The sequence below is a fragment of the Wyeomyia smithii genome, chromosome 2, assembly GCF_029784165.1.
Source record: "Wyeomyia smithii strain HCP4-BCI-WySm-NY-G18 chromosome 2, ASM2978416v1, whole genome shotgun sequence".
In the NCBI taxonomy this organism is placed as follows: domain Eukaryota; kingdom Metazoa; phylum Arthropoda; class Insecta; order Diptera; family Culicidae; genus Wyeomyia; species Wyeomyia smithii.
The window spans coordinates 275,440,415-275,467,391 of NC_073695.1; the positions used below are offsets into that span (position 1 = coordinate 275,440,415).

The 26,977-nt window shown below is 42.7% G+C and overlaps 3 protein-coding genes across 9 annotated transcripts in view; 2 read left to right on the plus strand and 1 right to left on the minus strand.

The window, feature by feature from the left end:
• LOC129721681 (ATP-binding cassette sub-family A member 13) overlaps positions 1-17,462 on the plus strand; it is a 42,136-nt gene extending 24,674 nt beyond the window's left edge. For all 4 annotated transcript variants that reach the window (XM_055674543.1, XM_055674546.1, XM_055674547.1 and 1 more), the window contains 16 exons: positions 10,590-10,956; positions 11,013-11,377; positions 11,432-12,471; positions 12,534-12,654; positions 12,718-13,047; positions 13,108-13,306; positions 13,364-13,547; positions 13,607-14,090; positions 14,154-14,386; positions 14,446-15,189; positions 15,247-15,427; positions 15,486-16,295; positions 16,351-16,458; positions 16,512-16,907; positions 16,968-17,234; positions 17,304-17,462. In XM_055674543.1, the coding sequence (XP_055530518.1) occupies positions 10,590-10,956; positions 11,013-11,377; positions 11,432-12,471; positions 12,534-12,654; positions 12,718-13,047; positions 13,108-13,306; positions 13,364-13,547; positions 13,607-14,090; positions 14,154-14,386; positions 14,446-15,189; positions 15,247-15,427; positions 15,486-16,295; positions 16,351-16,458; positions 16,512-16,907; positions 16,968-17,234; positions 17,304-17,369 (5,895 nt within the window). In that variant the 3' untranslated portion in view covers positions 17,370-17,462. The remainder of the gene's footprint in view (positions 1-10,589; positions 10,957-11,012; positions 11,378-11,431; positions 12,472-12,533; positions 12,655-12,717; positions 13,048-13,107; positions 13,307-13,363; positions 13,548-13,606; positions 14,091-14,153; positions 14,387-14,445; positions 15,190-15,246; positions 15,428-15,485; positions 16,296-16,350; positions 16,459-16,511; positions 16,908-16,967; positions 17,235-17,303) is intronic.
• Positions 12,609-22,396, minus strand: LOC129721682 (zinc finger protein 37-like). Of its 4 annotated transcripts, none has more exons than XM_055674549.1 (6): positions 22,187-22,396; positions 20,084-21,973; positions 18,075-18,198; positions 17,908-17,991; positions 17,590-17,851; positions 12,609-13,442 (listed from the first exon to the last, which is right to left on the minus strand). In XM_055674549.1, exons 1-5 carry the CDS (start codon positions 22,298-22,300, stop codon positions 17,601-17,603), a joined length of 2,463 nt encoding a protein of 820 aa, XP_055530524.1. In that variant the 5' UTR covers positions 22,301-22,396; the 3' UTR covers positions 12,609-13,442; positions 17,590-17,600. The 4 variants fall into 4 exon arrangements, with proteins under 4 accessions (XP_055530524.1, XP_055530525.1, XP_055530523.1 ...); XM_055674550.1 differs by lacking the exon at positions 12,609-13,442 and having other exon boundaries at positions 17,529-17,851; positions 20,084-21,284; positions 21,378-21,973; XM_055674548.1 differs by lacking the exon at positions 12,609-13,442 and having other exon boundaries at positions 17,530-17,851.
• Positions 22,397-23,190: 794 nt separating this feature from the next.
• On the plus strand, positions 23,191-26,060 carry LOC129722137 (zinc finger protein 879-like). Its single transcript, XM_055675388.1, has 6 exons — positions 23,191-23,473; positions 23,849-25,156; positions 25,217-25,306; positions 25,367-25,511; positions 25,571-25,654; positions 25,732-26,060. The coding sequence occupies exons 1-6, from the start codon at positions 23,360-23,362 to the stop codon at positions 25,959-25,961; spliced, it is 1,971 nt and encodes a 656-aa protein (XP_055531363.1). The 5' UTR covers positions 23,191-23,359; the 3' UTR covers positions 25,962-26,060.
• Positions 26,061-26,977: the final 917 nt, after the last annotated feature.

Here is a 26,977-nt window from a genome sequence, read left to right on the forward strand (position 1 = left end):
TGACAGTTCTGGACAAAACCGGTATCTATGATTTTTTTCCACATATAAATCGTTGGTTGTGCTGCGGATCGAAGTAAGCTGAGACAGCGAATGATCCTTGTTATTCTTGTCTGCGATCATAACAATGGTCGGGAATATTTCCTGGATATAATAAAAACATCCGAGCAAATGCCAATTTTAGGTACCGTCAGCCAGGATGAGATTGTGCCAGTCGGGGTGAGATTGAGCCATCCAACCTGTGACTTGTCAGCCATCTCTTGCGGGTCAGAAGATCAAACAAAGGGTTTATATGGTACAATCTCATCCCGGCTTACGGTACCTTATTTGTCTACGACATGTTTCATGTTGTTTTTTTTTTTGTATATGTTGCATGTTTTTTTTGTATACACATTTTTGATTCCGAACATAGCTTTTAAATAAAACATTGCAATGCACAATGCAACTTTTATTCTGATACTAAGAACATTCAAACCGGTTGAATGTTTCTCCATAAAACTTATGAGCAAGACTTCTACAATAGATCAGCCTATTTTTATAATGTGTTTTCTTATGAATTATGTGTTGTATCTGGATGTTGCTATTATTAACCTTCCCATTCATGAAGTTAGTCAGGGATTGACAACCAGAGGTGAAAATTCTCTAATCACGCTTTCAAACACATAGGACTAATTAGCGAAGGTTGCCTAGATAATGTTCGACTCAATAGAAATCTGAGAGGAGTCACCTTTAGGGCGGTAGACAAACTTCATAAAAATGTCCCAATCTTGATATTTTTCAAAATTGTCACTTTAGATTTAGATGAAATTTGGGCTGAAGATATCGTCATAGTATTTTTTTGAAGTAGAATACTTCTCTCAGGAAGTTCGGCTACATAGGGATGTGAAATGAAAATCTAAAACCGAAAAAAGTGAAAAATATGTCCAATTTCAAATGCTAATAAATCGGTTAGTATTCGATGGATTTCCTTCGTTCTTGCAGCAATAGATTGGAAAATCTTCTAAGATTCTTCCCAAAATGCGATAATTGTAATTTTATTATTCACACTATTGTACTATTGAAAATAGTCAAGCCTGGTCAAAACGAAAATTTCGACCCCTGATTGGTCGTTATAAGCTAGCTTCCCAAGCACGGTCGACAGAATCATATACCTTGCAATTGAAAACATGCTATTTGGCCTATATAGGAGCCTGTTTCAGCCTGAGCCGCTCATAACAGTTCTGAACAGCGACGACAGCAGTCCTCCCTTAGCAGCAGCGGGAGCGAGCAGTGGGTACCATCGATAGCGGAAAGCGGCCACAACTGTGGCATGGCTGTGGATAGGCGTAGCAGTTCCAGCGGATCTCACCATCGATAGCAGCAGGGCCAGCAGATGCAGTTACAGTGGATACCAATGGCGGCCACAACTGTGGCATGGCTACGGATAGTGTTGCAGTTGCTCAGCAGTTAGGCCAGCGTATAGCGGCCACAACTGTGGCATGGCTATGCATAGCGTAGCATCAGACAACGACAACGGCAGTCGTCCTTCCTCAGCAGCAGCACTAGCCCTGTGGTTGGTCACCACGTCTCAGGAGCAGCGCGGTTTTTCTCAGCGTGTGTCGCCAGACAGCCATTATTCCCCCCGTGTTGGGGCAGCATGATGATTGTCATCAGGAAATCCAGTTTCGGAAATCAAAATGCCTTTTTGAAGGCAAATAAACAAGTCATTGAAAGTTAATAATTTTTATCAACGCAAGCAAGCATTCTGTGTTGCATCCTAGCAATTTAAATTTGTCGCACCCGTCTAATTTACTGAAAATGAAATAGCTTCCACAGTGCATGTTGTCCGTGTATCTCAATTCCCCCAATGTTAGGGCAGCCTAAAGGTTGTAATCAGCAACCGATTTTGAACCGCAACATGCTTTTTTCAAGGCAAAAAAAAAATAATTGAAGGTTAATAATTTTCTGGCATCAACACAAGCAGACATTCTGTGCGGGATGCAATCAAATTCTGTTGTAGTTGTCTAATTTTTACTTTCACTTTATTTAGTAAACCCCCCACTGTAGGGGCAGCGCAAAGGCTGCGATCAGCATAACCGACATTGAATAATAAATTGCCCTGTTAGTACGCATTCACAAAAGCAGTTAGTCCGACTATGCAGAGCTAATATGAAGTCGATTCAATCAATCAGCATAAACAGAATTTCGTCGTCCCCCAGCTGCCAAGTTGCAACATGATGCAACACGCAACAGCGAGCAAACGAAATCGCTTGATGTTACAAACCGCAATAAGATACGGGTTAAAACCGTTGCGTGTGTGAGAGCACCATCGGTGTTTATTCGCTGGATACACTATCTACTGTCTACTGAACGCAATAATCTGCTTACGTGCGACACGGGGACGGGAACATTTTCTTCAACGAAGCTGCGCAACACGACACAAAACATGTTATTTTGTTGCTTCAATGAGAGTGCTATCGGTCCGGCTCGACAAGAAATCATTTTTGTGCACCCGTGCTACGAAACTGAGGAAAAACTTTAGAAACTGAAAAAAGAGGTGGAGCTTATCAAATGATCGCTCTGAGCCGGAATGAAGTCACACATATTTTTCAAGTTATGTCGATCCACCACGTACAAAAAATGATTCATTCCTATTTTCATCCCTATATAAGAGCCTGTTTCAGCCGGAGCCGCTCATAATAGTTCTGAACAGCGACGACAGCAGTCCTCCCTTAGCAGCAGCGGGAGCGAGCAGTGGGTACCATCGATAGCGGAAGCGGCCACAACTGTGGCATGGCTGTGGATAAGCGTAGCAGTTCCAGCGGATCTCACCATCGATAGCAGCAGGGCCAGCAGATGCAGTTACAGTGGATACCAATGGCGGCCACAACTGTGGCATGGCTACGGATAGTGTTGCAGTTGCTCAGCAGTTAGGCCAGCGTATAGCGGCCACAACTGTGGCATGGCTATGCATAGCGTAGCATCAGACAGCGACAACAGCAGTCGTCCTTCCTTAGCAGCAGCACTAGCCCTGTGGTTGGTCACCACGTCTCAGGAGCAGCGCGGTTTTTCTCAGCGTGTGTCGCCAGACAGCCATTATTCACCCCGTGTTGGGGCAGCATGGAGATTGCCATCAGGAAATCCAATTTTGGAAATCAAAATGCCTTTTTGAAGGCAAATAAACAAGTCATTAAAAGTTAATAATTTTTGTCAACGCAAGCAAGCATTCTGTGTTGGATCCTAGCAACTTAAATCTGTCGCACCCGTCTAATTTACTGAATGTGAAATAGCTTCCACAGTGCATGTTGTCCGTGTATCTTAATTCCCCCAATGTTAGGGCAGCTCAAAGGTTGTAATTAGCAACCGATTTTGAACCGCAAAATGCTTTTTGAAGTAGAATACTTCTTTCAGGAAGTTCGGCTACATAGGGATGTGAAATGAAAATCTAAAACCGAGGAAAGTGAAAAATATGTCCAATTTCAAATGCTAATAAATCGGTTAGTATTCAATGGATTTTCTTCGTTCTTGCAGCAATAGATTGGAAAATCTTCTAAGATTCATCCCAAAATAAGATAATTGTAATTCTATTAGTCACACTATTGTACTATTGGAAATAGTCAAGCCTTGTTAAAACGAAAAATTCGACCTCTGATTGGTAGTTATATGATTGCTTCCCAAGCACGGTCGACAGAATCATATACCTTGCAATTGAAAACATGCTATTTGGCCTATATAAGAGCCTCAGTTTCAGCCGAAGCCGCTCATAATAGTTCTAGACAGCGACAACAGCAGTCGTCCTTCCTTAGCAGCAGCACTAGCCCTGTGGTTGGTCACCACGTCTCAGGAGCAGCGCGGTTTTTCTCAGCGTGTGTCGCCAGACTGCCATTATTCCCCCTGTGTTGGGGCAGCATGAAGATTGCATTGAATTGAATTTACGACAACACAAGCAAGCGTTCTGTGTTGGATCCTAGCAATTTAAATCTGTCGCGCCCGTCTAATTCACTGAATGTGAAATAGCTTCCACAGTGCATGTTGTCCGTGTATCTTAATTCCCCCATTGTTAGGGCAGCTCAAAGGTTGTAATCAGCAACCGATTTTGAACCGCAAAATGCCTTTTTGAAGACAAATAAACAAGTAATTGAAGGTTAATAATTTTCTGGTATCAACACAAGCAGACATTCTGTGCGGGATGCAATCAAATTCTGTTGTAGTTGTATAATTTTAACTTTATTGAGGTAACCCCCCACTGTAAGGGCAGCGCAAAGGCTGTGATCAGCATAAGCGATTTTGAATAACAAACTGCCCTATTAGAACACCCTCACAAAAGCAGTTAGTTCGACTATGCAGAGCTAATGTGAAGTCGATTCAATCAATCAGCATGAACAAAAATTCTTCGTCTCCCAGCTGCTAAGTTGCAACATGATGCAACACGCAGCAGCGAGCAAACGAAATCGCTTGATGTTACAAGCCGCAATACGGTTAGGGGTTAAATAAAGTATTCTACTTCAACTTTGCGGTCGTGGCTTTGCACACAACCCTCCTGTGATTTTTTTTGAATCACGACTAATTTTCAAGAAGATATTATGTAAAAATAGTATTGATGATTGAACAAATATTTTTAGAGCCAGAACGATTTTTTTTTTGACCGGTGTGACGTCTCCGGCAAACTTGCTGTTCATAATTTTGTCTTTCCCAGAAAATATACACCGTAAAAAAACATTTTTTCTCAAATAAGGTAGCTTATTTTCTGAAAATCTTATATTTCATGAAAACTCTAAAAGGCTAGCTCAACATTGATGGCTGTCTGATCATGAAGAAATAAGCTCAACATTGATGGCTGTCTGATCATGAAGAAATGAGAAGTTAAAATTTTCGAAAAAGTAAAATAAAATGCAAACTCGCGGTCTTGTTTCATTAGTATGAGGTTTTCGGCAAAGTTGTGTTCTTCCAGAAAAATGTGTACTTTTGTTCTCCCAAAAAAAAAAATACAAAAATATTATTATGAATCAAATATCTCAAAAAACTCACTATTTGAAAATCTGATTTCCTTCTACGTAAACTAAACAATGTTAGCTAAACATTAATAGACACTTGGCTCAGTTCAATGAAAGAGTGAGACTGGCGCATTAACCATATTTCGGCGGTAGAGGAAATGCTTCGCCAACCCGAGCAACAATTCACCAAGATGTTACGGCCCAAAACAGCGTCTGTTCTCTATGTTAGGGGCGGCTGATCAACGTCATGGTGCCAGCGTGGGACTCTAAACAGTGATGTCACGAAATCCTCCGGCGAGACAGGGGGTTGGTGTACAAGCCAGCCGCAAATATCATAAGTACAGGAGGCAAACAATATAAGCATGGACGGGAACAATCGGTAATAGACCTGGGCAGCGAAGACGGACTAACGATTGAGTTCAAATTTTCACCAATCTCAGGAGGTTACGTTGATTATCAAAACGTCATCGTCATTCGTTCATTTTATATTCAAAAGTTAACGTGTTCAGTGACACTCAATGCAAACTGATTATGATTAACATAGTAGGCTTTTGCATACTATCATTTGTTTTTAACACGAAACTTTGCGAAGTCGTTATCAATATTCGCGAATGTGAGTGAATTTTTCGTTGTTCTTCTGAAATAGCAACGCACAAAGGAGCGATACGTACGTATGTTGAAATCGCTTCAGATTTTGTATTGTGAATCGGCGACCTGTCGGATTGGTCCTGACAGTATTTGTAGTTATGTACAGTTGAAATTGGACATCGGTAATTTTATTCGACTCTTCCATACAATATATCCCGAGCTATTCGTCACTTTTTTCGTAGAGATTTCGAGTTCACTGTCATAGACAACTGAAACGGAATGATAAGCTCTCTCATTGTCGACAAGAAGCTTTGATGTGAAAGAGTTCATGTGTTGAAAACCAATGAATGCACCAGCGGAAGAAGGATCTTAAACAAATTTCCAAAAAAACTACTGCGTTCATGGGTACTGGAGTCAGTTTGTACTGTTTTCATTTTTTGTTCGGTTGTTGACATTCAGTCAAAAATTTTGTTGAAAGAGGATGTACGACGTTGGAATTTCAGAGCTCTGGTTACACTATGTACCAGAGCTGCGATAACACACACGAGCTGGGAACTGTTTTCATTCTATCATCACTAACGTGCACAGCCCCCACCTAGAAGATACCGATGACAATAAAAACGCCTTTTACGCGCAGCTGGAGCGTGCGTACGATAGCTGCCCAAACATTACGTCAAACTCGTTATCGGAGATCTCAATGCTCAGGTTGGCCAGAAGGAGGGTTTCCGACCGATTATTGGAAAGTCCAGTGCACACCGGCTCACGAACGAAAACGGCGTTCGACTCATAGACTTCGCCGTTTCCAAGAATAGGACCATGCGCAGTACCTACTTCCAGCATAGCCCTCATATCGATACACCAGGAGATCAGACTGAAACACAAATCGATCATGTTTTGATTGACGAAATGCACCTATTATCGGATATTAACGACGTCCGAACCTATCGTGGGGCAAATGTCGATTCTAACCGCTATCTCCTGATGGTCAAAATGCGCCAAAGACTTTCGGTTGTCAACAACACTCTCTTCCGTCGCCCGCCATGGTATGATCTGGAGCGACTTAAACTCCCCGAAGTTGCTACTGCGTTCACGCAATGCCTTGAGGCAGCATTGCCAAATGAGGGAGGCCTTACCGAAGCCCCTCTAGAGGACTGCTGGAGTATTGTGAAAGCAGCCATTAACAACGTAGCGAAAGGTGCTGTTGGATTCGTCGTGTGGACACGACGCAACGGCTGGTTCGACGAGGAATGTCAAAAGATCCAGCAAAGGACCCGTCATAACGTGTTTCGATACAAACAGAAACGAAGATAGCAGACCCATCTTTTCCGGGACAAAAAGCGCCGCCTGGAAGAGCTACAGTGTAAGGAAATGGAATAGTATCGTTCTCAAGAAACACGTAGATTCTACAAGAAACTAAACGCATCCCACGCAGGCTTTGTGCCTCGAGCTGCATTGTGACGGGATAGAGATGGAGGAATCTTGGCGGATGAACGTGAGGTGATCGACAGGTGGAAGCAACATTATGATGAACACCTGAATGGCGTAGAGGCAAAGGACCAAGACGGTAGAAGAACGACTTCGTTAGCACACCGGATGAGGGAGACATACTCAAAAACAACGTATCAGCTGGAAGGGATGGCCTCGCGACAGAGCTTATAAAGCTGGGCCCGGGTAGGTTGGCTTCTTGTCTGCATCAGTTGATAGTCGAGATCTGGGATACAGAACAGCTACCGGAGGAATAGAAGGAGGGAGTTATATGCCCAATCTACAAAAAGGACAACACGTTGGAAAGTGGCCAAGCAGCAAAATTTGTTTTGATCATGTGCTTTGTGCATCATAGCAACAAATTTTGATGCGAAACTAAGTTGCAGTAACATTATAGTAAATCAACATTTTCGTTGTTTCAACACAAGTTTCAAGAATGGAACAACAATGTGTTGGAACTTATGCATTAAATTTGATAACAACGCGATAAACATAAATTCAACAACGTAGATGCATCGTAACAGTAACTTAGGCGAAATATTAATTGCATTAAGCTGGTGCTGGTAACGTTCGTTCTTTCATTAAATTTTCGAGAGTTATTAAAAACATAGCTACCCATATATAAGCAGAGCATAGTTTTATCATCACAGCAATACTTCCGTTTGTGAATTAATTACCATTCGACGTAAAAACACGGACATCTGCATGAACCTCAACAGTAAGATACAACGCAGTGTATGATCTCATCTCAAAAACAAATATGAGGCGAACGACCACCCAAAAGTTCCTGTTACATAACTTGCAAACATGACAGCCACTTTTAGATTTTTTTGTTTCGTGTATCTTGCAAGCATCACGTTGGCAACTTATATGCTCCGCCCACTAGATTTATACAGTAAAGGTCAAGTTTCCATATGCCATTTACACGTTTTAACAACAAAACCATCATCGCGAATTGCGTTGTTGGTGTAACGTTTCATAAAGCAGCGTTGCAACTTCAGTTGTTGCTCGTATCTTCACAATTTTATCGTAGTAACAAATGATGTTTCTTGAAACCTTACAAATTTGTTAGGGCAACAACGGCTTACATTATTTTTTATGTTTCAATTGTTGCTTTTTTTTTTAAAGGTGGCGGGGAAATCTGCAAACAGACACCTGAGAAGAGAACTCAGGGTGTGGGGATGAGACTAGGGGAGAGATGCTGGGGTAGTTACACTCCCCCAGACACCTACTGATCCCTGTCCCGACCCACTAAAACCCCTCCAGTCTCCAGCCCTGTTCTTCCCGGAACGACGGTTAAGTATTACGTCGGGAAGTGGCTTTTGTGCGTGACCTGGAAACTGGTAGTTAGCTACCACTGGCGTGTTAGTAATTGACCCGCCACACACGTTGTAGCTCCAGGACAATCTGGGAGGCGGCCGCACATGCCGCGTTCCAGATGTCCGGGTCGTCGCACATCCTCCGGACAAGATTGTCCGGAGAAGTGCCAGGCCCGCTCACAGCCATCATGTTGCTCCTCGCTCTTACGAAACGGGGGCATACGAAGAAGACATGCTCTGCAGTCTCCTCCTCTTTCACGCACTCGGGACACATGGGGGACCCGCGTGCCCGAACCTGTGCAGATATTGCCTGAAGCAACCCTGGCCTGACAGGATCTGTGTCCGGTGGAAGTTCACCTCGCCATGTCGCCTCCCGACCCAGCCGGATATCTCCGGTATAAGTCGGTGCGTCCATCTGCCCTTTGTGGAATTAGACCATTCCCTCTGCCAACGGAGCATCGAGAATGACTATCGAGTATGACACCGTACGATACGCACTCCCAATCTCAGGCACATGAGCCTGTAGGTACTTTCCAGTTCAATTGTTGCTTGGGTAAGAACTACTGAGCGATCATGATTCTCAACACAGCCCACAAAGTGCTCTCCCATCATTGTTCGCCATCTCGCTGCCGTTGTGGGAACTTATCGAGCCGGTTCTGTGGATGGGCGATCGACAAAAAACTAAACATTTACGTCGCGGCAGATCCTCCAAAAGTGTCACGAATACCAAGTCGCTACGCACCACCAATCATCGATTTCAAGGCTTCTTACGACACTATCAACCGAGTAGAGTTATGGCAAGTTATGGACGAAAATGGCTTCCCTGTGAAACATACACGCCTAGTTGAGGCCACGATGGATGATGTACAGCGCTGTGTGAAGATTTCGGGTACGTTATCACAACCATTTAAAACACGCAAGGGACTTAGACATGGCGGCGGTCTTTTCTACCTCCTGTTCAAAAATGCGCTCAAAGGTGTTATGAAACGTGCGGCCTTCAGCATGCAGGTACGATCCTCAATCAATCCAAAGAGTTCATCTGCTCGCTGATCTGCATCTGCTTAGCTGTGCACCATGTACATACAAGACACTCGTAAGACCGGTAGTCCTATACGAAACATGAACAATGCTCGAGGAGGACTTGAAATTGATTGAAATTGATTCACTCTTTGCCTTAATTTTTTGGATTTTTTTAGGATGGCGGAGAAATCTGCCTACAGATACAGAGAAGATAACTCAAGAAGTGGAGTTGAATCTAACCGAACCGACTAAAACATTCTAGTCTCCAGCCCTTAGCTTTCCAGAACGATGGTTAAGTACTGCAATTGGAAGTGGCTTTTCATGCTAATCTAATACCTCATAGTTAATCACCTGGACACTAGCAGTTAGTTACCACAGGCAGGGTTAGCCTTGTTACTTCATTTTTTTTTTTATTAAAACATCGACTGCTGATGAAAAATGTGACTTTTAAGTGACCAACTTGCAGCATTTGCATTTTCGTCTACTTTATTTTCCTTTGCTTTCAAAACCTCCACATATTTAGCGTAAGAGTTACGCGCATACTGTATGAGTGACGACCCACCAGCTCCTCCATCATTTGTAATTGCATGATACACGATACGTTGCACAAAAGAAAAAAAATCTTGGGGCAAGAAATCCCGACTTTTTTCACGATGGAATAAAATTCCCGACCTTCTCCCGCATTTACCGTTTTCCCGATAGAGTGACCACCCTAATGACACCGCCCTGAAGCAGCCATGGTCCGCCAGGATCTGTGTCAGGTGGAAGTTCAAGGCCTTTCGACCCATGAACCACGGGCTGGCGCAAATGTATCCAAAAAGTCGCACATGGTATTGACAACTTTTGTCTATCCCAGGTTTATACGAAAAACTGCAGCCCTTCTCAAATGTTATTCCAGACAAATTTTAGAAAAAAAATATTCAAGCTACCTGATTCAGTGAGGCCTGCACCCCCACAAAGTTACATTAAGTTCTAAAGAGGCTCGCAATATCTGGTCGAGTCGTGATACAAAGCCAACATGGTAGAACAAAATGAGCCTCTAGTCCATGAAAACATCTGTGCAATGTTCCAGCAAAATCAAAAATAGTCGATTAAAATTCGATTGATGGTGGTTTTTTATGGAATTACAAGATCTCTTCGTCACCAACACTACATTATACAATCAAGCAACTTTAACTAACAACTAGATGTTTACTCCGCCTTTCAGTGGATGACAATCGTTCAGTACCTGTGGCCCAGTTTGATCTTCCTGTCGCTGTACATCCTGAGGAATCGCTTCGGGGCGGAAGAGATAGCCGACTGTCAGTTTCCGACCCGGCAGCTGCAGAACAATGGCATTCTACCGTTCTTTCAGTCGTACGTGTGCACCATCGAGAACGACTGCAGTAGTGCGCAGCACTTCGAGATGTCCGGCTCCTACGAACGCGCTCCCGTAACCCCCATACTGGACATTATTCAGATCTTCCTAGACACTCCCGCGATCTACGATCCGGTGATAAAGCTACCGCAGGAAAAGAATCTTATCGGAACGGTACTTTCTATCGTGACAAGCTCGCGATTTAAGGAAATTGAACGTAAGTAAAATTTACTAACTAATAAGAAATTATTACCAATCACATTCAATCTTCAGAAAAGGCCGACCGGTTAGTCAGTATGTTCCCGGAGATCCAAGCCATGGTTGGAAGCGATTTCAACATCGAAAAACTATTCGCTGACGATCGGATGTTTTCCAGCTCGGGCAAGATCTTGTGTGGCAAACCGTTCCCGAGAAGTGACAATATTCGCTTCATCAATAACGTACTGTACTCGCAGGATTTTAGCGGAGCGGATCCGGACGAAATAGCGGCCTTACCGACGGCGTACTGTAAGCAACTGTATCGGGATGTTACGAACAGTAACAATGGCAAGATCACCTGGAAAACGCTGAAGCCCATTCTGCAGGGTAAGATTCTGTATGGGCCGTCGAACGAGAGGAACGATGAAATCGTGAAATTTGTAAGTTTTATAGGGTTCAGCTTTTTTCAATATTATTAAGTATGTCTGTTCTAGGCGAACCAAACCTTCATTGATATGGGTCGACTTGGAGATTTTTTCAAAGCTCTAAGTACTACAGTGCAACTATTGCACACGGATGATTCGTTCAGAGCAAGCTTTGTGAATCTCATCGAGCTAGCGAAGTCTCCCATAGTACAGACAATTACCGGGGGTAATGTCAACATAGACCTAATCGAATCTCTCCTGAATGGAATTCTCAACGAAGAAACTGTTGCTCAATTTCTCACAACGATCAGCAACATTTTCGAGTGCTTCTCCACGGATCGTTTTGTGCCGGTTGCCTCGGAAGCTGCCCTGGAGGACGAAGCCTTCAAGCTCAATCAGAAAAAGTTGTTCTTCGCTGGATTGGTTTTCGAAAATAGTACAATCTCGAATCAAATTCCGTACAAAATTCGAATGCGAACGGATGACACTCCGGTTACGATCGAGAATCGGAATAGATTCTGGTTTCCCGGACCAGAGTCAAGTTTCGAGCTAGATATGCGCTACCATCGAGGGTTTATTCAGATTCAGCATGCTGTTGATGTGGGTATAATAAAAGCAATGAAGCGAGAGAAAGTTGAAGCAGAGAGAGCAATGGCGGTAAGTTCGTCTTCCGAAATGGGCTTTGGATTCGGTGATTTGGATGCAGATGATGAAAATGATGAGTCAAACGAAAGCACGACATCCGCCACCACCACTACCACGCAGGATCTTGATTCATTGTATGCCAATCTGAGCAAACAGGTTACCATTTCTCAGTCAGATTTGGAGAAATTTAGCAACAAATCCGCCCTGGAAGATTACTTAAATTTTGATGATGATGAAGAACGGGATGAGGTGGACGAAGAAGAAGCGCTTCCCAGCAACGCAACTAGCTCTACTAACGCTACGGCACCGACTCGCGTTCGCCGGAGGCGTGCGCCTCAGTTTGGTTTGCTGAGTCTGTTGCTTGGTGGTGGCTCCGGAAAGAAGAACGATGAGATCCGCTACGATGTTACTAATGAGAGGTTTTATACTAAGGAGTTTCCGTATCCGAAATACGTGAAAGATAAGTGAGTATGAGACTTTTTTTCTGAGAAATTTTTAGTCGGTAATCTCGGATTTTTTATTGCAGCTTTAAGAAAGGTTTGTACTTAGCGCAGTCTATACAGATGTGCTTCTTTATGGCACTGATTGTGCACGTTTCCAACTCCGTTCGGCAAAAGATCTGGATGAAAGAAAGTGGCAATATTATGGTAATTTTAATTTGAGAATTAGCAGACTGGATTCGGAAAACTGAACATCGTTTTTAATTTCAGTTAATGCGTTCAATGGGCCTTAAATCCAACTCGGACTCCATTTCCTGGGCAATAACGACGATGGTCGAGCTTTGCATCGTATTTGTGCTAAGTCTTATCATATTGTATTGTGGTGGAATACTGCTACATTCCAGCAAATTATTCCTTTTTGTGTACCTTCTGGTGTTCGGTGTCTGCTTGATGGCGTTCTGTTACATGTGTTCAATGTTTTTCGCCTCCGCCAGTATTGGATCCGTTTCGACGGTTATTCTGTTTCTTGCGACATTCCTACCGTACATTATAATCATTTCGCTGGGAGCTGTGCTGAGTACCGGGTGGAAATTTGTGGCGGTAAGTTCGATCGAACGGTGTAATTTAAACAATTACGATCAAGATTTTTTTCTGTAATAGAGTTTGTCGTTTTCAACGGCCTTTTGTTATGCTTGGCGCCATATTATGCGCATGGAACTGCAATATCGCAGTGCTGACTTCGTTACCGCTTTTAGCGGTTCGATTGACGAAAACGACATGATGTTTGGGATATTCATGATGCTGCTAGATACTGTGATCTACTATTTGATAGGATTAATATATGAAAAATTCACGAACGGTAGGTATTTATTTTAACTGCATTTGGAATAAATTTACTCAACTATTACTCTTCTAGAGGATACAACATTCCATCAAGTAAACAGAGCAAAGCTGGACAAAAACGTGGGCGCCGAGTTGCGCAACGTCGATGTCATCTACGAAAACAATAAGAAAGCTCTGAATAATGTATCGATAACGTTCAAAAGAGACGAGGTCACGTGTCTACTTGGCCGCAACGGTGCCGGAAAAAGTACCATCATGTAGGAAGCAATTACAACACACCCAAACTCATTATAAAAAATACGTTTTTTTTCTCCAGAAAACTTTTAACCGGTCAGATCCTGCCAGTAGAAGGCGATGTTCAGCTCCCACTGGACTACGACCTCATATCCGGACTGCGCAACAATGCTGAAAAGATTGGCTTGTGCTCACAAAATAATATCCTCATTCCTAACATGACTACCAAAGAACATCTGCAGCTGTATGCTCGAATCAAACTAACCAAGGGCTTTGAAACGGAAATTCAACGTACGCTGGACAACCTGAAGATGGGTAAATATCAACACTATCATGCCTCCGAACTATCCGGAGGCTTCAAGCGTAGGTTATGCATAGCTATAGCCTTCCTCGGATCTCCCAATCTGGTAATTCTGGACGAACCGTGCAGCAGTGTCGATACCAAAGCTAGGAAGTACATTTGGGAGTTGATTCAAACGCTGCGAAAGGACCGGGCCGTCATCTTGGCAACGCATCACCTCGACGAAGCAGAATCGTTGAGTGATAAAGTTGTTGTGCTGGAAAATGTGAGTTTCATTGAATTTGAACAAATTTTGAATGAGTTTCAAACAAAAGTTCGATTATTGTAGGGTAAGGCAATCCTGGAGCAAAGCCACGAGGAGTTGAAAAATCGTTTCACTAACACCCTGTATGTGGATATCGCCCTCAAGGGTCTGAGCGACAACGATAGGGCCGGTGTTATAACCGAAATCAGTCTGACGTTAGATCGACAGGAAAATGTTCGGTACGAGGTGTCCAAGTTACCAGGGAATAAACTTCAGTACAAAATCGAGTACACCGGAAGCAATCCTTCTGATGTGGAGTAAGTATAATGAACTTCCACCTGCTATTATTAACTTATTCTTGACATTTTTCCCATAGCTTACAACCCCTATTCAACCAACTGAACCAGTTTCAAGAGAAAACCCTAATTCTCAGCTACGACCTGAAGAATGAAAATCTTTTGAACATTTTCAACGACGTTAATTCGCGCGAAATAATTCCGTCCAAAATTACCGAACCGGAAATTATGTCCGCAAATGGTTTGCACGAATCCAAACCCATCGAACGGCAGCAAAGCACCCGCCAGATATTACAGAGCCTGTTGCGTAAGCGCTTCCTGCATTTCCGTCGCAATTATCGATTGCTTATCTGTCTGCTGGTCCTCCCAACGCTGTTCGAAATAATCGCCATGTTCTTTATGACGATCCGTCCACCTGGTGAATACGATGTTGCGCTTAATCTCTCCCGCCAGTTGTATGCCGGCTCCGCTGAATTTTATTCCAGAAACGGCAACGGAACTGCCTACGAACAGCAAATCGACGCAAACATTCTAGAATACTGTAGCAATGCCAATTGCTACAAATTCAATAGCTCTGAGGATGCTTTCCGGTGGCTACTGCGAACTACTTCCGAATTCGTGGAACGGCGGTATGGGGGATTGACTAACCAGAAGGAGAACCATTTCGTTTGGTATAATAACAAAGGCTATCACTCCATGCCGGTTTGGCTGAATATGCTCGATACGGCCATCCTGCAGGCAGAACTGGGTAATGACAGCTATAGTATTAGTACCGTCAACCATCCGTTGCAAATCGAAGAAGATGAACTAACCTTATCGTCCATGTAAGTTTGCGTGTGCCATCTTGACCTTATAACTGTGCATTAACATTGTATTCACAGTCTACAGCAGGTTGCCGACGCTGGAATTTCGCTGATTCTTTTGCTGTCATTCAGTTTGGTCCTCGCTGGAGCTTCCGTTTACATTGTTAGCGAACGAACTCGCGGGGAGAAGATGCAACAACGACTTGCCGGAGTGAAACTGCGTCATTACTGGGGCGTGGCCTACTTGTGGGATGCTATGGTTTGACAGATTTCTCAACTCACAAAACAAAGCAACATCTAATGGCTCTTTTTTACAGATATACCTGATCGCCGTAGCCCTTGCGGTAATCGTCTTTCTCACCTTCGGCATTCCAGCATACGTCGACCGAGATCAACTGTGCGGTGTATGCCTGCTGCTGATATTCTACGGGTTCGCTTCCATTCCAGCTGTGCATTTGTTCGAAAAGTTGTTCAATGATGCCAGCTTTGCAAATATGTCCCTATTCTGTCTGAACGTGATCACCGCTCTAGGAACGCTGACGATCATCATTATGTTCGACGTTCTCGGGGAATCGGATACGGCCGAGCATTTCCGCAACTTCCTCAATCGGGCATTCCTAATCTTCCCGCAGCACGCTCTTGCCGATGGTCTGATTGAACTATCCAAAAATTACATTCAAGCAGCAATCTTCAAGAGGTACTACATCGACACCTACAAACCGCTGACGACTTTGCTACAGCCTCACCTAATCGCCCTGGCCACCATGGGAATTACGTTCATGATTCTTAACACTATCATCGAAAAGAAGGTCCTTCAAAAATTCTTTCTTGAGGTGGAATCCTCCCATATGCCGGTTTACGAGCTGAAAACGGTTTGCTCGGAGGAAACCATCATAAACGGCAACGGGAAGAAAAAATCCCTGACGGCTGATCAGATTCTTTCGGTGGATCACTTGACCAAACGATATCGCCAGGGAGATGCGGTTGTAAATGACGTTTCCTTCAAGATCCACTACGGCGAGTGCTTCGGTTTGCTTGGAACTAATGGGGCCGGTAAATCGACTATATTTTCGATTCTATCCGGCGAGAAGCTGCAGAGCAGCGGAAGTTTCTGTTTCTTTTCTTCGGTAAGATGAAACAGTGCTTAAGGTGTGATTTTTTCTTATGATTTGCATCTTGCAGAATGGTTTATCATACTGCCCGCAGAGCGATTTCCTAGATCCACTGCTTACTGTTGAGGAGGTCATCGATTTCTACGGCAAGCTGCGAAACGTTGAGAACATCGATAAGGTAAGTTTCTTTTTACCCTACAGTTATAGTTGATTCAACGATTTATTCAACAGCTGGTGATCGAAACTCTTCGCGAGTATAACCTGGAACCGTACAAGCGTCTGCTGGTGAGAAATCTAAGCGGCGGTAATCGGCGCAAACTGTGCGTGGCTGTGGCTTGCTACGGAAACACCGACATTATCCTGATGGATGAACCTACAAGCGATATGGATCCAGTTACACGTGCTATCGTGTATCGCACTATCGAGCGACTAAACAGCCAGAACCGCTCGATTCTACTTACATCTCACAGCATATCGGAAATCGATCACATCTGTCAAAGGATAGCGATCCTAAAAGACGGTCACCTGCTGACGGTGGACACACCAGAAAACCTTACCGAACGATACGGTAACAGTTATCTGATCACCATTCACTTAGAGGAAAACCGTGAAGTCGATCTAATTCGGGTGAGTAATAAGCCAACATTTTCGATCGTCACCGATAACTTAAGAAAACAATTCTTACAGATGATCAAACGCGAGTTCAACATCAGCCAGGAATTGGTTCACAACAAAAACTCGCTCCAGTTCGTGTGCAAGGTGCAGCCGGAGCGAAAGCATACCGGTGCTGAGAAGCTGCACAAAAACAGCCAGGTTACTATCAACCTGAACAACAACACAATAGATTCCAGCCCGGCGCTGGCGAGTAGCAATAGTGCTCTAGTTTTAAAACTTCACCAGTTTGCACAGAACAACAGGCTGCGGTACACGGTGACGAGGTGTTTGTTAGATCAGGTATTAACATGACCTCGATTCCATCAAATGGGACAAACTTTTTGAATAAAAAATTTTCCTTTCCCGTAGGTGTTTGAAACTGTCCTGCAAAATCACGAGGAGGAACACACCAACGCGGGATTCGTTGAACAGTGATACAGTGATCCTTATCCGCTCAATTCCTTACAACAAAAATAAGTTACTTACTGTTAAGCTGGTTTCTAGAATAAAACTATGGACTTATACTAACTACGGTTATTATACTAATAATCGCATATCCGATAACAATGGATTAACTTTCGGGCCAAATAGACAACAGTCCAATCGTCTGTAGACGTTTTTAATTCTCTCTGACAAATACTGTTGAACAGCTTACCTTATTAACTACTATTGAATACCGTAGTCACGAGGAGGTGGCATTAATTCTGTCGTTGCTTGCGGTGGATGCGAATATTGACTTTGCACAGGCAATGCTGGCGAGGACGCAGTCACAGGTGGATCAGCGGCCGGCATCGGAGACGGCTGGGCAAGAGAAATTTGATTTTCTAACGCAAGGGGATGCATTTCCAGATGCCGCTTCAGGGCAGGCTTCTGGCTGAAGGTTCGATTGCACAGTTCACAGCGGTATGGTTTGATTCCTGGTAATAATATGTTGGTTAGGGCATATCTGACACGCGTGCCAACCACAACTCACCTGTGTGGATGCTCTCGTGTTCTATTTGACATCGTCTACGGATAAAACTCTTATCGCAGTAAGTACATTTGTAGGGTTTAATACCTTCAAATAGAATAAAATAATATCAATAAGATAAGATGAAACAACAATTATAGAGCAATTTTAAAAGCAGGAACAGTGATTACCTGTGTGAGAGATTTCGTGCCTGGCCCGATTTGCGTGATCTGCAAAGGACTTCTCACAGTAACGACAGTGCCACGGTTTATGGCCAGTATGCGTTCGCATGTGATACTGCAAATGATATTTACCCTGAAATAAAAATAAACAACTAAGTTTTAATACTCGTTCTACAACTATTATCAATATAATTGAGTCACAAGAAAGATCACGCCGTTTTCCACAGATACCTTGAAAGTTTTGTGGCAAACATTGCACTGATAGGGCGTATCGACGCTATGCTTCGATGCATGCTTCGTTAAATTGCACTTTCGCCGAAAACGCCACCCACAAACGGCGCACGCAAACGGTTTACTGTCCGAGTGGATCAGCATGTGAATCCGCACAGCCTCCTTTGAGTTGAACCTTTTACCGCAAATTTCACAAGAAAATGGCTTGCTGTTTCCATGGTTACGTTCATGAATCAACATTTCATAGCGGTTTCGGAATTCCTTGCCACACACAGCACACTGATGCATCGCCCGGTAAACCCGATGACGGTGCCTCGTTAGAGCTTCTCTCTTTACAAACCTCTTAAAACATACCGGACATTCGTACCTTCGAAGGGGATCCTCTGTAGGTACTCTGTTTCCGCCATGAGTATCTTTACCATGAGCAATTAGCTGATCCTCTGTGGTATAGGAGGACAAACATTCCTTCGCACAACAGAGGTGATCACGTGAGGGACGACTATGGCTTAGTTTTGCTTCCAGATGCTTGCTGTGCGTTCGAGCATGCTGGCGGCGATTTTGGGCGATAACACGTGTCAAACATCGTCGACATTCATAAACCAGTGACAGTCCGAGAAAACTTTGCTTGTGCGACTCTAGAGGTCCTGGTTTTGAGTAACGCCGAAAACACACATTGCAAACACTAGTTTTGGACTCGTTTATATATTTTTTCTTTGTGTGATATGTCTGGCCGTGCTGCTCCAACTCCATACGATTGGAGAAAATTTTTAGACAAGCACAACACACGAAGGAATTCTTCTCAACTGGCACTGGATTGTACAGGGGTTGCACCTTTAAATCAGAATCGATTTCGTTGTCGGATTCATCAGTACTTTCAATGAAAGGGTCTTGTTTTTGGCTGCGCCTTCGTTTAATTTTCCTTTTTGAACTTTCACGTTCCGAATCCGAGTCTGAGCTAAGATATTTTTCCGATACTGCCAGATTACGTTCGTTACGCCGATATTTTCTGAGCAGTTTTGTTAAAAATCCATCATTCTGTTGCTGTTTTGCTTGAGTTAAATCATTGTCCTCCAGTTTTTCAGCCTCGCATGCCATGACCAAGATAGAATCAGAACTGGTGGCCTGATTTTCATCACCGATCTCTGATTTCAAAGAGTGCCTCAGCTGCCGGTCAGCGTCCCGCGCTTTCCTCACGAAGATAATCGACTGTTCAAGCTCCGTCAAGCACCCCAAGCATATTTGAGCCGGTAAGCCATCGTCCTCGACAATCTGCGTTGGAAGTAAAAAAAATCACGTTTTTCATTAAACATATGTGAATCGAACACATCTAACTTCCTAGTAGGACATCACCTGAACGCCTGAGCACTCTTGTATTAGATTTGCCACAAAATCGTTTCCGATTTCGGAAAAGACCGGAACCGATTCTTCTCCCGGTGTGATTTGTCGCATACATGTACGACAAATCAGCATATCCATTCTAATGCCACTGTTTTTGGAACGATTCCATCACTTCACGTCCTTTTGTGTTGCTTTTCCAATTGCAACTGACTGCGGTTTTCATTCCAATTGGACACTTTTATCTGAACCATTTGATTTGATCGTATTCCTTCATCCCCGTCGTCTTCATGAAGTGTGCACTGAACTGAACATCGTTTGCATTCACCGCCGTCGTTCATGTAGGAAATCATGTTTACAACAAAAATGTGGCAAAATATTCATTTCAATTTATCAAACCCGCGATTTCAAATTTTTACCAACTTATTTAACCATTTACACCCTCTACTCACCTTGAACGACTTCTGGCACACGTCACACTTAAACGGCAACTCGTCCGAGTGGGTCAACATGTGAAACTGCAGGTTACCCTCTCGCTTGAAGCTCCAACCGCAAACGGTACAAACGAACGGTTTATCCTCCTTGTGCACTAGATAGTGCCATTTAAGTTGCTGCTTGGAGCCAAACCGCTTGCCACACTGCTCACACGGGAAGGGTCGCTCGTTACGATGCTGTCGTTCGTGATGTTCGAGCGATTTCCGAAACTTGAACTCCTTCCCACAAATACTGCATTGTGCCATATCCGGTCGTACACTGCGCAGCCGATGCCTGGTTAGGGATTTCTTCGTTTCGAAACACTTGAAACATACCGGACACTCGTATGGCAGAGCAGGATCGATAACTGAACGCTTCTTCAGCGCATGTAGTTTTTTACCATGCTCGATAAGCTCTTGTTCAGTTTCGAACTCATCGTAGCATCCTTTGTTACAGCACGTTGGAGGTCGCTTCTTTTTCTCTTCTTCCGGTTCCTCTACCAAGGAGTACTTTGGATGATTATGAGCGTGATGACGTCTCCGTTTCGAGGACCAAAATCTGGCAGGGCAAAATTTGCATCTGTAAACTTTTCGATTAATCAGATTTTTCGCTAGATTTAGGTGGGCATCCAAAGCTTCCTGTGTACAGTAACGTTTGTAACACACCGTACAGAAGAACGGCTTGTTGGCTCTACTAACTCTCTTTTTCTTTTCATGTACTTGTTTGCCATGAGCTTCCAGCTCATCGTGTGTTGGAAAATCATAACTACAAAGGCAGCATATATGTCTTCCCGAAGCCACCGAGACCTGCTCCATCATTTCCAATTCTTTTTCATCCAGAACTTCATCTACAACATCTTCTTCTTCATCGTCATCCTCTTCAGTAGCTTGTTTTTCACGAGATTTTTGCTGTGATTTTACTGCTATTTTACGCAGTAATCTACAGTCTCTCTCATATTTACTTCTGCTAGCCTTCCGTGCAACGTTTGCTAATGAAAGTTCTTCCTCGTCTGAGTTATCATCACTATCAAAATTCTTACCAGATCGACCCTTCCTGGCTCTAACCTTTTTCCCATCGTTATTAGTCACGCGCTCCTTTTTTCCAACCTCCAGTATTTCTTCCAAAGCGATCTTTGGATGGTAGTGGGCATGATGTCTTCTACGTTTCACAGACCAAAACCTAGCCGGACAAAGTTTGCAACGGTATATCTTTCGATTTATAAGGTCATCCGCTAAATTCAGATGAACTTGAAGCGCTTCTTTGGTACAATACCTTTTATAGCACACCACACAGAAGAACGGCTTGTGTGCTCGACTGATTCTTCTCTTTATCACGTGGTTCTGTTTTCCGTGAGCTTCTAGCTCATCGCGAGATTCAAAATCGTAACTGCAGAGACAGCAAATAAATCTATCCACATCTATTTTAACTAATTCTAGTATTTTTCTTTCTTCTGCATCTAAAGTATCATCTTCCTCTTCGTCATCATCATCGTTAACGTCTTTTCGTTCAGTTGTGCTGTTCTTCCCACTATTGGTGTGCCTTTCTGATCCAGTGTCATTAGCCGAATGTTTTCCATCACTACTATCATCGTTTCCGCTGTCCTCGCCTTCACTTTGGTCACTATCTCTATCGGTAATCTTGCAATCTTCGTCCTCATTGCCAAACTCAGTTTTTACCTGCGTGACTAGTACGTCAAACCAGTTAGATTCTCCTCCTAACTCTTTTTGCTCCGGGTTGGCTTCAGCTTTTACCACGTTGCGCAACTTGAGATCCGACTCACGAGCCTTTTTGGCGAACACTAGAATCTGCTTGATGCTCGTTAGACATTCTGAGCACACAAATGCTGGTAATCCGTCGTCTTCGACAATCTAATCGAAAAAAATATTAATGAAATTTAGTATTTAATTGTAAAAATGTTTCATGGCCGAATACCATGCATTCAGAAAAACTTCACATGTTATTTTCGATTCTAGCTGAATTATGTATAAAATTGAATCGATTGGGTAAAAATGTTTACTGATAAGGAAAATGAAAAACAAACCATTTAAAAACAAAATTAATCGTCGAGACACAACACGTACCGATATAGAACTGCAATTAACGATAATATTAGCGATGAATTCACCCTCAAGTTTGGAGAACACCGGTACGAGGTCGGAATTAGAATCATCCAGGCAAGTTCGACAAACATTCATTTTTTAACAATTAGGAATTCCATGAAAGGAACTTTCGATTTTCTTTGTATACAAACAAATTAGCACAAAACGAAATGCAAATCACAAGCGTCACGAAACAACATTCGGCCGAGTGTACACTTGTTAACAAAACAAAAGCCGGATTTGAATTCGCAAGATTCGTATTCGTATCTGGAGCGAATCGTGATTTGGGCGCAACCATTCGCAGTTATTAATAAGCATTGCATTTCCTTTTAAGAGTTTAGTGCTCATAAATAACCGGCACAATAATAGATAATATGGGTATTCATGTCGAGCTCGTATACAAATACCCAGCCGTAAAAATACTCACCTCCATTGACGAGTAATGGAAGATACACAGTTTACGGCTGAGTAGTCGTATACGAGCTCGATGTGAAGACCCCTAATATCGACAACATTATTATTATGGGTATTGATGTCGAGCTCGTAAACAAATACCCAGCCGTAAAAATACCCACATCCATTGACGAGTAATGGAAGATACACAGTTTACGGCTGAGTAGTCGTATACGAGCTCGATGTGAAGACCCCTATTGTATTGAAGGAGAAAATAAGGCAAGAAAACCACAAGTCGAGGAAACAAAGGTCAAATTCCGAATCAGAATGCAGCACCTGGGCTTTGCTTCGCCCTTGATGTAATTATTTACAACAAACTTTAATATTGATGTAGAGACCAAACGAGCTTCATATTGCCGTGTCGTCATACTCAGTGTTAAAATTGTCACCGATTTACGTGAAAATGGGTATCATTTTCGATTCAGAATACACCAAATATACTCTTTTCCATCTCTTTGCCAAGAAACATAAAATTCAGCTGTGTCTACACTATAGCAAATAAAAAAACACGCAAAGCACAAGCGAAAGGAACTGTCAAAAATGGTTCCATTCGTTTGCTCAGTCTCATTCATAAAAATTTGTGTACAAAGTCGTAGACCACAGTGAAAAATAATGTTGGTGAAAAAACAGCATTTTTAAAAACAAATTTTGATACGGAATCGCATTCGCCTAATCAAAGCACCGCCCTCGGGCCGGGAAACGATGGACAGGTGTCGAACATGCATGTCGGAAGACAGTGTCCAACTCATCCCGGTCTACTCCAAGCTGGACGATTGTTTCATTGCGAACATCATCATGGAGTACACCTTCATCCAGGTTTGAAATGTTTTGCTTTTCGTTGGTATTTTGACTGTCCCAATCTTTAAAAATTGTGTTGTAATCAAATAAGTAAAATGAACATTACTTTATCATTTACACGTCCTAAGGGCCGAAAGGTATTTGAAAACCAATTAGCATTATCATCCAATTCTAGGATGATTCTTATTTGATTTATTTTCCTACTGTTTTTTCCCTCAAGTCAAGCTTAAATATGAACAATAACAGAAAGGCCAAGATTTTTTGTGCACAGTTTAAAATTCGCCGATAAGAAACAATGTTTCTGATTTTAAATTAAGTTTTTTAGTAATTATTGTTATTATTTGTACAGTTTAAAAGAGAAAAAACACAGTACATTTTATTATATTGTTGCAGATTCGCGAAAACGACGGACTCCCGATGCATATCTGCTACAGATGCACGGAAACCCTGAAGCTCGTAGATCATTTCATAAAGACGGCTCGCAGCTGCGATCGCCAGCTGCGTATGTTGTGCAAATCGGAAGTCGACCAGACGGTTGCTTTGGACCACGTGGTATCCAGTCCAGCAAAACATGACCCCGACGCTTTTCAATTTGCGGAAGTAAAAATCGAACCAGGGGAGGAAATTCTATCCGAATATCTGGTCTCCGAACAGGAAGAGCTTAACTCTGACGAAGACACACGGTATGCCGGTCATGTTAGCGAAAGCGAAATATCCGCCGGTTCCAGTGACGATGATAGTAGAAGCGACGACAGTGAGACTGATAGCGAATGGAATAGGAGTGATGAGGAACTGGATCCAATGCAAGTATCCGATAGTAAAGTAACGAAAACGAAACGAGGAAGACGAGCAAAACCGAAACCGGAAAATACAGATGATAAACCACTGCTCAATAAACGAAGATCCAAAAAGGGTGAGGATTTTTCTTTGAATGAATACGAGCGGGAATTGTATACTGAAATCCGAGTTGATAGAAGCAAACACATTTGTTGTGGTTGTCTACTGATATTTGACGTGCCCGAAGATTTAGAAGCACACCGTCGGAAGACTCATACTCCAAAACGAGACACTGTAAAAGTGATTGACAATGGAAAAGTACTTTGTGATGGATGCCTGCGGAAATACAAGTCAACGCGGAGGGTCAACTATCACAAAGAACGCGTGCGTCAGTTGGAAATGATTTGGGAATGCAATAAGTGCAAAAATCGTTTTTCCGAGGCAACCAGGCGACGTTCGCACGCGTTGAAGCATCCTCAACGAGTGAATTCCTCTGCCTTCGTAGCACCCATCAAAGAGATGGTGCAGCTAGAGCTCGGTTGGATTTGCTGTGCACAGTCCTGCGGTTTATCATTCCCCACTGAAGCTGAGCTCATTGGTCATGCACATAAAGCTCATCAAATCAACAAGCAGGAAGCGGAACTGGAGGAAAATCAAGATAAACCGGTACAGTGTCAGGTTTGCTTCCGCCGTTTCCATGACAAGACTGGACTTATCAATCACCAACAACGGCTCTATCGGTTACACAAATACCAGTGTGCACTGTGTGGACTGCAATTTAACAGTGGTGGACGATTGAATGAACACGAACTGACCCACCAGAACGAAAAGCCCTTCAAATGTGAACTTTGTGACAAAATGTTCACGCAGAAGGGCAATCTCAAGACTCACATGTCTATTCACACCAACGAGAAACCTTTTCAGGTGAGTTTTGATCATAGGTTCAAAATGTGTTTGATTTTGATGGAATTTTTGCTATTTCAGTGTACTGTTTGTGGAATGTCGTTCCGCCAGAAGGGTGGTTTAAAGACTCACATGTCAAACCACGTGGAAAACCCTCAGTTCAAGTGTGAAGTGAGTAGCCAGCTTAGGACTTATTTTTCGCGATAATTAAATAATTTTAACATATCTCAGGTATGCTCGAAACTGTTCAAAGCAAAACTGCATCTGCGATACCACATGCGGATTCACAGTGGTGAAAAGCCTTTCCCCTGTCGATATTGCGAAAAAGCTTTCACTGATTTCACTAATCGAATGAGGCACGAAATGGGCCATACTGGTAAGTAGGAAACTGAATAAGTCTGAAAAACGATCTCACCTCTATTGTTCATTTTCCAGGAATAAAGCCATACAAATGTTCATTCTGTGAAAAATCCTTCATCAGAAAGCGCTTCTTGATGGAGCATGAAAGCACTCATACAGGTTGGTTTTTCGTTGAATTTTGTTCCGTGTTATAATCCCTAACTGCCTTTTTTTTTGCTGCCCCTTTGTTCGCCAAGGCGTTAAAATGTACAACTGTGATGTTTGTCTGCAAAGCTTTGGGCAGAAAAATTCCCTCAAAAAACACATGTCTACAGCGCACCCCACCTTCACAACCTTGCCGCAACCGTCCACAGAGTCAATGGCGATACTCTCACCGACAGGCTCCAGTTCTATGTCTATACCTCCCCAGACACATCCGATTCCGCTGACCAATCATCTCATCGTTGGCTATCATCATTCCCACTAACAGCAAGGACGTTTGTTGTTCAGCGATTTCCCACGTAGTGACTGTTGTCACACGTATGATTGTGCGCTTTAAAATACATGCAATATCATTATGCGTAATTAGCAGCATAGAGAAAAGGTAATTATTTGAAAGAAATTTTGTATCACCACGAAAGTTTAATTTTAGATACAAGCTTTGTTTGTCAGTCTCATATTGTCATATTGCCGTTTAATTTATTCCAATGATTGCAAATTCGCTCTCACAGAGGTACATAGATAGAAATTTAAATTGGGTTGTTTATCTTTATCAGTTATTTATATCATCTGAAAGAGCTGCATTTTCTACACTATAAAAAATTGACACGTTACTGCCAAGTAGATTCCACTTACTTCTGTGCTAATAGATGAAACATTTCATATCTACGTGGAATACACTTGCGTTTCTGTTCACAGTACAAAATCAAGTATCTTACACTTCGGTAAGACCAAAATCAGTCTTTTTACACTGTTCTCTTTTCACTTTTTTCATGCTGAAACACGTCAAAATACCGTGGATTCCGTTAAAAGTCGATATGTGTCGATTGGTTTTCATGTGTAAAGAGCATTTGGTATGAGCGTGTGATTTTTTTAGTGTAAGCATATTCAAAAATTTTCTATCGTCCTTCAATTTTTAAATCACGATTTAAAACTGCTCGAAATCGCTACAATGACAGTTCGCCCATATGCCAACTGTCATTGTAGCGATTTAGAGCGAGTTTTTATTCTTCATTTAAAGATCGAAGGATAATGATATAAAGTTTTAAAAAATCACGTTTTGCTCAGAAAATTACACTCTTTCAGATGATGTATAAAAATCGGAAATCCGTTAATAGCTAAACAATCCAATTAGCTGTCGGATTTATTAGGGCCTTCGCGGCCCCTTTGCCGGACGCGAATCCCTGTTCCGAAAACCAATGTGTAACACATTTAACCAAATCCCCATTTGTCTGAACGGCAACAAAGCCTTTTGTTTATTCTGGAGCAAATATATTTTCTATG